This window comes from Bradysia coprophila, unplaced genomic scaffold, assembly GCF_014529535.1.
Source record: "Bradysia coprophila strain Holo2 unplaced genomic scaffold, BU_Bcop_v1 contig_232, whole genome shotgun sequence".
Taxonomy (NCBI): Eukaryota; Metazoa; Arthropoda; class Insecta; order Diptera; family Sciaridae; genus Bradysia; species Bradysia coprophila.
In genome coordinates this window covers 13,963,200-13,972,234 of record NW_023503493.1, presented here as the reverse complement: position 1 = coordinate 13,972,234, position 9,035 = coordinate 13,963,200, and the positions used below count along the sequence as shown (strand labels likewise).

The 9,035-nt window shown below is 34.9% G+C and overlaps 5 protein-coding genes across 10 annotated transcripts in view; 2 read left to right on the top strand and 3 right to left on the bottom strand.

Moving 5' to 3' along the window:
- The window catches only part of LOC119077216 (odorant receptor 43a-like), a 456,342-nt gene that overhangs the window by 239,507 nt on the left and 207,800 nt on the right, over positions 1 to 9,035 (top strand). The gene's annotated exons all lie outside the window — the stretch shown is intronic.
- The window catches only part of LOC119076842 (putative odorant receptor 71a), a 439,431-nt gene that overhangs the window by 238,260 nt on the left and 192,136 nt on the right, over positions 1 to 9,035 (top strand). The window lies entirely within an intron of this gene.
- LOC119076849 (putative odorant receptor 71a) lies at positions 4 to 1,375 on the bottom strand. The gene is made up of 4 exons (XM_037183853.1): positions 639 to 1,375; positions 460 to 559; positions 136 to 399; positions 4 to 77 (listed from the first exon to the last, which is right to left on the bottom strand). The coding sequence occupies exons 1-4, from the start codon at positions 1,373 to 1,375 to the stop codon at positions 27 to 29; spliced, it is 1,152 nt and encodes a 383-aa protein (XP_037039748.1). The 3' UTR covers positions 4 to 26.
- On the bottom strand, positions 3,624 to 5,152 carry LOC119076838 (putative odorant receptor 71a). Its single transcript, XM_037183842.1, has 4 exons — positions 4,340 to 5,152; positions 4,160 to 4,259; positions 3,836 to 4,099; positions 3,624 to 3,780 (listed from the first exon to the last, which is right to left on the bottom strand). Exons 1-4 carry the CDS (start codon positions 5,077 to 5,079, stop codon positions 3,727 to 3,729), a joined length of 1,158 nt encoding a protein of 385 aa, XP_037039737.1. The 5' UTR covers positions 5,080 to 5,152; the 3' UTR covers positions 3,624 to 3,726.
- Positions 5,843 to 9,035, bottom strand: part of LOC119076818 (monocarboxylate transporter 14-like) — a 30,926-nt gene continuing 27,733 nt past the window's right edge. For all 6 annotated transcript variants that reach the window (XM_037183812.1, XM_037183806.1, XM_037183808.1 and 3 more), the window contains one exon: positions 5,843 to 8,635. In XM_037183812.1, coding sequence (XP_037039707.1) covers positions 8,540 to 8,635 — 96 coding nt within the window. In that variant the 3' untranslated portion in view covers positions 5,843 to 8,539. The remainder of the gene's footprint in view (positions 8,636 to 9,035) is intronic.

Sequence of the window (9,035 nt, the reverse complement as noted above, 5' to 3'; positions counted from 1 at the left end):
CAGAGCTTCCGCAACATCCAATTTTATTATTTAGTGTTCTTTATGATATTGAACAGGCTGTAAGACGATTTCAAAATCTGCGATGAAAGAGCTTCATTAACTATTAACCCAACAGAAAAACGTAGCAACGCCTACCCTAGTAAATGTTTCCAAAGTCAACGGATACAATTTACCGATTAACATCTCATGCGATCGCTTCAAATATTCACCAAAAATTATTATGCATTTAATGGTCGATTGTGGTTGTCCGATCCATTCCGATTCAAACAAACTGTATGTTAGGCGACTGCTTGACAACATAATCTCATTCCCGAAATACGTTATCATAAACAATTCAGCGATGTTGTAGAAAAACGTATATACGTGGACTATGCGCTCCAGAAAGTTGTCACTGATATCCTGGAAATTAATCGAAAATTTTAATAACTTCAAAGCTGTAGGAATTAGTTTTGATCACACGAATGCCAAGCAATAAATTGAACCGCAAATGCAGATGCTACTGGTGGCGAATTGCAGTAGAAATAATTTGGATAAGAATTCTTCCACTTCGACGATCAACCTTTAAAAATGTAAAACATTTTCGACAGGTGACAGACAGTAAAGACAGTAATTGACATAAGCGGTGGACGCGGACATACCCCCTTAAATGAAGGTGACCTTCAATCGACACTACTAAGTCCTGGTAAAAAATAGCCTGTCGTTCCTTTTCCAAGATTTTCACTTTACCACCTCTGATTCGTCCCACGTTCCTGATCTCCATTCCCAGAATTTTGTATCTTAAAGAACAGTGCAGCAATAAATACCAAATTATAACGGAACACGTCATTGCCAAAAAAGAGAGAGCACTTTCGGTGACAAGGAAAATGTACACCATCCAAAATCCAATTTCACTATTTTCCCAATCCAATGGAAAGGCTATATCCAAAACAACAGATTTCTTGTTTCCAATAAAGGGGAAAGCTAAAAATCCAAATGTACCAGCGATAGAAGCACATGCGAACGCAATCAGAAATTTGTTGAATTTTTCCACTTTGTCATTGAAAAATGCAAACTCTTCATCATTTCGAATTGAGAAAACACAAATTCGATTCAGCAATCCCATAATTTGCTTCTGTTTCCAAAGCAACATGCAAATTTTAATCGTCAATACCAAGGCAACAGTTGATGTTTCAGCTAGAAATACACTCTGATCTACGGTCTCATTTATCATTGCTCCAATCAACAGTGAAGTAAAAAACAGCAGGTAATAGATACAACAGAATGTCTTCAGTCTGAGTTGACTAGTTGAAGGTCTATCTTCACCATGCCAAATGCCAATACGACGCAAGAAAGAAATCATTTGATCGACCCGCTTATGAATTCGAGTAGAATACATCCTTGAATTTATGATCGTTCCGTAGGTATTGAGTGGTAAACGTCTGACTGTATTGTGAAACCGCTGATTCGTTTTCTTTATGCTTTTAGTGTAGAACCATCGCTTAAGGTAAATTAAATACATAAAATTATTAGAATCAACCGCAGTCACATTGTCGTCTGTCACATATATCCTGTGTGTCGTCTGCTAATTAATTATTCAGAATCATTATGTAAGCTGTTACTGTTGTATAAAGTTTTCGTTTTTTTTAGAGTCGATCGTTGCTTATCGAAACTGATTGGTATACAGTGTTCAAAGAGCGTAAAAGAGAGAAAAATTAACTGGTTCCGTTGGGTGATACGTCAAAATTTGTATGTAAAAGTCCAGTTAACTAGGAAAAAACCAGTTAATTTAACTGAGCTCGATGGGTGAACACTCTTTTTGACATTCTCTTTGAACACTATATAGGACCCTTTTTTCGAGAAAAGCCATTTTTATGAAAAACCAATAAATATTATGCGCCAGGCTCATATCATTTTTTTATATGCCTATGTGTGGTAAGACCGGTAAGACTAATATTATGCATCAGCTCGGAGAGAGAGTTTGGGTTTATCTTTGCATAGACGGTGTGGATTCGACATATAAAAAATTATATTTGGAGGCTATTTCCCAATGAGCCAACTATAGTAGCACACATGAATAAAATCACAAATTTGATGAATTTTTCTACTTTGTCAGTGAAAAATTCGAACTCTTCGTTATTTCGAATCGAGAAGACACAAATTCCATCCAAAAACCGCACAATTTGCTTCTGTTTCCAAAGCAACCTTTAAAATGGCATCATTGGTGAAATATGATTGGCATAGTCTATTTGTGAACGTTGTATACGTATTGAGTAGTAACCGTCTGATTGTATTGTGAAACGGCTGATTAGTATTCTTTATGATTTTAGTGTAGAACCTTACGAATACAAGAAATACCATCGCTTTAGTTAAATTAAATACATAAAATTTTAAGTATCAACCGCAGTCACATTGTCGTCTGTCATATGCTGTATTTCGCCTAATTAATTATTTAGAATCATTACGTAAGCTGTTACTACTGTGTAAAGTTTTCGGTGTTTTTTTTAGACCGTTCTTCGTTGCTTATTGGAGCTGATGATTAGTCTAGCGTTTTCAGAAAATTTACCGATTTCGGTGGGTGGTTTTCCAAAAGAATTCCTCTTGGCTATTAATTTTGTTGCAAAAATCTTTTGTCTGGACTGCAAGTTTAAAAAAAAATAGCAAAGAATGTGCCGTGTGTGTCAATTTTCTGTCCCCCACTCGATTATTATAGTCTCGCAAAACTTTCAATGAAACTTCGACATTTTCAGAAGTAACTCAACATACATTACGATTTAAAGTCTTATTGCAACAATGCTGGAAGTCGTCAATGGTTGTGCATCATTTTGACACCATTTGAACCATTTTAACAGAAAGAACTTAGTTCGATTTTGGAGCCTATTTCGGTAGGCCTGCATTTGAGGCCATTTTCGTTCTCTGATTTTACGTGAACCCACCAAGCGGTCTTATCCAGATTATTTTATGCCGATCTTAGTACTTAGTTTCTCGCTAGAACCTTTTATAATTGCTAGGGGTACCCAAACAAGCCACACAAATGGGTACACGAAGATTTTCGAAATTTTTAGAATACCAAGTTTGCATCTCTAAAGTAGCCTACCAACGACTATTTATCATTGCCTCATCAGCTCTTAATCCAACTGGATTGTGTGTAGTTGATAAGTGGTTAAAAGTACGAGTATTGTAGAATTTTCTGTAGGGAGCTGTTTGCGCAGCGAGCTTTTTCTTCAAATACACTTTACGAATCGAAAATTTAATAGTACTTTTTCCAAAGTTGTTATTTAATAGTACATTACTATGCAAGGGAAGTAAAGTGATATCTCGTATCCAGATGAAAAAAGTATCCGAGGGCGGCAGCCCGAGGTACTTTTACTCATCGTGATACGAGATATCACTTTATTTTCCGTGTGTAGTACGACGTTTTACTATGCGAGTGATGTAAAGGTTATTGCCTATACATGTAATAGCCTTATTACATGCACCAGCATAGTAAAAGACTATTACAACCAAATTGAAATTGTATGAGACTCTAATTTTATCGTTTTGCGTGTCTTAACTGTACATTAAAGCTCTATGTGCTCAAAACTTTATTCCAATAGATTGCATAACACTGAACGAATCTACGGCTACTACTATAGTTTCATATGCTATGTCTTTCATTATTTCTATAGATCTGTGAATGCTGAGACTTTTTTTTGTGTTACAATACATTCAAATGCATAACCAGATCCGCTGTTCCTACTCCGTCCATTTTTATTGTTTAGTGTTTTTCAAAATGTTGAACAAGCTGTAGGACGAATTCAGAATCTGCAATAAAAATGCTACCATGACCAAACCGACAGACCAATAGAGCAATGCCTACCCTAGTAAATGTTTCCAAAGTCAACGGATACAATTTACCGATTAGCATCTCATGCGATTGCTTCAAATATTCACCAAAAATGACTATGCACTTCTGGGTCGATTGTGGTTGTCCGATCCATTCCGATTCAAACAAACTGTAGGTAAGATCGCTACTCGACAGCAAAATATCATTCCCTAAGTACGTTATCATTAACAACTCAGCAGTGTTGTAGAAAAGCGAATAGACATGAACTATGCGTTCCACAAAGTTGACAGCAACATCCTGGGAAAAAATCGAACATTTTAATGATTTCAAATTAGTACGGATTGGTGTTGATAATACAAAGGCCAAGCAATAAATTGAACCACAAATACAGACACCACTGGTGGCAAATTGTAACAGAAATAATTTTGATAAAAATGACTCCAGTTCGTCGATTAATCTAAAAAAAAAAACGGAAAATTATCAGCACTACAATGTGTTGCATTTATACTAATTGACATTATGTGAACTTCGACAGACCCCCTTAAATGAAGGTGAAATTTAATTGCCGCCACTAAGTCCTCATAAAAAAGGCTCTTCTGTTTCTTGACCGACATTTTTCCATTACCGCCACTTGTAATTCGTCCCATGTTTCTTATTTCCATTCCTAAAATTTTATACCTTAAGGAGCAATGTAGCAAAAGGTACCAAATTACAACTGACAACGTTATTGCCAGAATCGAGAGAATATTTTCGGAAACGAAGAAAATGTACGCCATCCAAAAGGCAATTTCACTATTTTTCCAATCTAATGGAAATGCAATGTCCACGATAAGTTTCTTCTCTTTTCCAATAAATGGGAAAATCGCATTTCCCAACGAACCAACGATAGTAGCACATGCAAATACAATCACAAATTTGACGAATCTATCCACTTTGTCATTGAAATATGCAAACTCTTCATCATTTCTAATTGAAAATACACAAATTCGATTTAGCAACGCCATAATTTGCTTCTGCTTCCAAAGCAACATCCAAATTTTGGTAGTCATAACTGAGACAATAACTGCTACTTCCGCTAAGAAGATACTCTCATCAACGGTTTCTTTTTTAATAGCTCCAACCGAGAATGATATGAAAAAAAACAGGTAATAGATGCTATAGAAGGACTTCAGTCGTAGTTGACCCATTTTAGGCATGTCTTCTCCATGCCAAATGCCAATACGACGAAAGAAAGAAATCATTTGATCGATCACTTTATTAATTCGAATGGAATGCATCTTTGAACTTATAAACGGTGAGTATTGTGTAGTAAATGGTTGATTGTACACTACAATGGCTCATTCGTTTCATTTTAATGCAAACCCAAAAAAACTACTATCGTTCAGGTAAATTACACTAAATTATATGGATCTACCGCAGTCGTATTGTCGCCTGTTGCAGTCATATAAGTGTTGTCATGACCAAATACGCCGTTAGTCGTATAAATTTTTACGTCAGAGAGAGCTTTCTTTCCTTTGTTACGATCTGTCAGTTTTTCTATTTTGCGATTTAGTATGGAAATGAAAACTAAAATTGAGATATCTTTGCTGTTTTAAGTGGTTTTTCATATTTTTTTAGACCAAAATGTTTTAAAATGTGTTTGGAATACTATTTCGTTACGAGTGGTTCAATGTATCATAATTACGTACATTTATCATCATTTTCCATTTTTATTTGAATATAGTACTAAGTCCCACCTGTTGGGTTGGTCAGATCCCTTGACTGTTTGTCTGAGCTTCTCGATAGTATTTTTATTGGCAATGATTTATTGATTTATTTCAACGAAATGTAATTTTGTATGTTGATGGCCACAAAAACGCATTTAGAAGAAGAACTACTAGATCGGTCTAATAAATCTCTCATTGATGATTTAATTCTGTTTAGTTTCACTGAAAATCTTCGAAAACTTTGTATATAAAATTTTATGTAGCTTAGGCTCTTAGGCAATACTAAGGGGTTTTGGACTGAGAAGGAAGATTGGAGAAGAAAGAAAACGCAAAGTTCATTCAATTCTCAAAATTATTATTTTCATTTTAATTCAATGCGACAGCTGAACAACTTCATAAATTTATTACAATGAATGAAAATTGATTAATAAAATATTATTTTTAAATCTATTATACATATTCTATTCCTTCAATTTTCTTCCTCTTCTTCATCATCATCATCATCATCATCATCATCTTTTTTTTTGATCACAGTTCAATGTAATATCATAATTATGTACGTTTATCATCATTTACCATTATTTTTCCCTCAGTTTCAACGTTTTTTCCTCTCTGAAATGGTTAACATATTTTTATTGTGTCGAAGACGCGCTTGTCTTTATAATAGGCATGTGAGAAAAATGAGTGGCGATTATAGCTTTTTCTTGCTTTTTTTCTAATTATTTTTACTCTACAAAGTTTTTTGTATCAATGAAAGATGTGCTTGCACTTGCTGAATGATACATTATTCATTAAATTGATCTCGAACTTGCAATAAGCATTCGCTTCAAATGATGAAGATGAAGTTTGGTGGATCTACCGAATTGAATGTGGTCGATGGAAAGTGATTTGACTGCAAATGAGTGTCGGAAAAAATACTTTAGTACAGCGTTAATGGAAGGAAATCGCTTTCAAAATTTGGCTTTATGAGTGTTTCATTAAGGTTTCTTTTTCTGAAAGAAAAGTTTCGTCGAAGTGCAGAATTTAAAATAAAAAATATGGAAGTCTTGGCGGTGCATGTAGTCAGTTCAACGAAATGTCACAATCCATGTATACTAAACATAAGAAAATTCCTGATTTCATTTAAACTTCAATTGTACCTTTCAGAAGCGATAATGTTGTCTATTACTTCATTTGTTTAACTAACGCACTAACGCATTAATCTTTTACTTCATTTGTTTAACAAATCAGTTTACTGTAAAAGTACAATAATTTATATTTTCGTCGCTGCTAATGATAACAGACGATCAGCCGCTTGTAAAAGGTAAAGAATTGATCTCAACATTTTTCATTTTCACGAAGCATCCCCCTCAGCAATACGAAAAACAAGACGAAAACTTCGATGATTTATGTCAAGGCCAGCCATGCATGCATTGCCCCAATAATGATATCCGAAACATTACGCATAGCACATTGCGCGAGTAACTTCCAAAGAGTCCCGAATGGATAAATAACTTGATGTTGCCCCAAGTAAGGATTTGAATAATTTCCATGGGCTGCTGTGAGTAAATGAGTCTTCCTCGCAGCAGCCCCATCCGCACTGACAACAACATGTCATCAATATACGTCCAGTGTGTATGAAATGGCTGTCATTTCCGCCTTACTTCGGATATGTATATTCCAACGTCTGACATGTGGATCGTACATGTCCGACGCATATTCATTCATGCTGCTCGTGACTATTCGTGTCACTCGCATGTTTATGCGTCGAACATGTACGATATACATGTCAGACGTTGGAATATACATGTCCGAAATGAAGCTGTCTGCGAGCCATTTCATACATACTGGACGTATGTTGACGAAATTTTTGTATCAGTGCGTTAAAATTCGTTTTCGTGAGTATACAACGTAATGGTTTGGTGATTGCTTTTTTGACCAGTGTGACATTTCCACCTCGAGCCATAGGCGATCTTCTACTATAAACGCTCATGTCATTGCAATAATGATTCATTTCCCGGAGGTGCAAAGAGTGAGTCAAAGAATTGATCATTACATTGCAGTTTACGCTCGGCCAAAATGATCCATTACTTGAAGAATATTTTTGGTTCATTTTATACGTGAATTCCGTTATGATATTCAAGAATCACCTGATCCATGCGATACACCAGACTGGGATGCTTCGACGAAATTGATATATTCGGATAAATCTTCGTGATACTCGCTAACCTAACCTATTCCACTAGCATCATCGTAACGAACTTAGCTAAACTTATGCCAATCATTTGCAGTCGATGATGTCCATTTCTATAATGGTTTCGTTAAATTTCCCAAGATCATTAAAGTCTCAATGCAACGATATTGAAGTGGGGGGGGGACTATCTGTTACTGACACGAATGAAATAAATAATTTGGTGATGATCCAGTCATGAGATAATAGCATTTTGGTAATTTGTTTTCATTTTATTTAATTAATTTATGTTTTTAAAAACTATTAATTAGCCTTCGCAATTGTAATTAATATTCGAAAATCGTGTGTGTGTGTGTGTGTATGGTATGTGTGTGTGTTTGCTTGCCTTTGTTTTATATCATTGACAATAAATCCTCCGTATATTTGGGCGCTGGGGTAGTAGTAGTAGTAAGGATTTATTCATCAGTGGTAAGTTCGTAATAAATATTTGAATATAAATTGTTGTCTACAAGAAACGTGAGCTAAATATATAACTTTGAAAACATTATCTCGATTACTTTGGTAAAATGTAAAATATTTTCTTCTTTTGCTTGTTTTGGTTTGGTTGTTTGAATGTGTAATCATATACAATGATTAATGTGACTTCAACGGTGGTGTTTAGTATAATTGTATAATCAACCTCTGTGATCATATACTTAAAACAATACGACACAATCAAATTGAAAATTATTTAATCTTAAAACCAAATTGATTTTTCAATTTCCAATGGGTTTTATGATGAGATTTATAAGGTTTCCTTTTTCGAAACAAACTTCAAAATGTAACTTAAACCAAAAAAAAAAAATCACCACACCAACGATCCTAAACCTCGTTGATTCGATCGCCATTTTTAAACAAAGTTTTGCTAAACTTATCGCTGATGCTGATTGACGTTCCGTTGCACGTTGTTTGGGTGTGCTGAAGAGAAAGAACAATGGACAATTTAAAAGAAGCAAACAATTTGGCAACAGATCGGTGTTTAATAGTTTAGTACACACTGTACACGGTGGGGCTGAACCACATTATTTTGAGACTTCCGTGAACATGGGGATATTGGTTTGGAAATGATTGGAGAATGTTTTTTGAGTGATTTGACCGCAAAATCAAAATCGTTTGGGTGGGAATGCTCGCAAAAGCTATATTTGTTGCTCAAAATGTAATCGATGGAACACTCCTGATTAAGCCACGAATCAGAATGTTTTAGAATAATGTTTTAAGGTTGTAAAATGATTTGTATGACTCAAATAAGTCTCTACCATTCAAATGAAACCCTTTTCACAGGTAATCAGACGATAAAAACTTAATTTTAAGATATTTA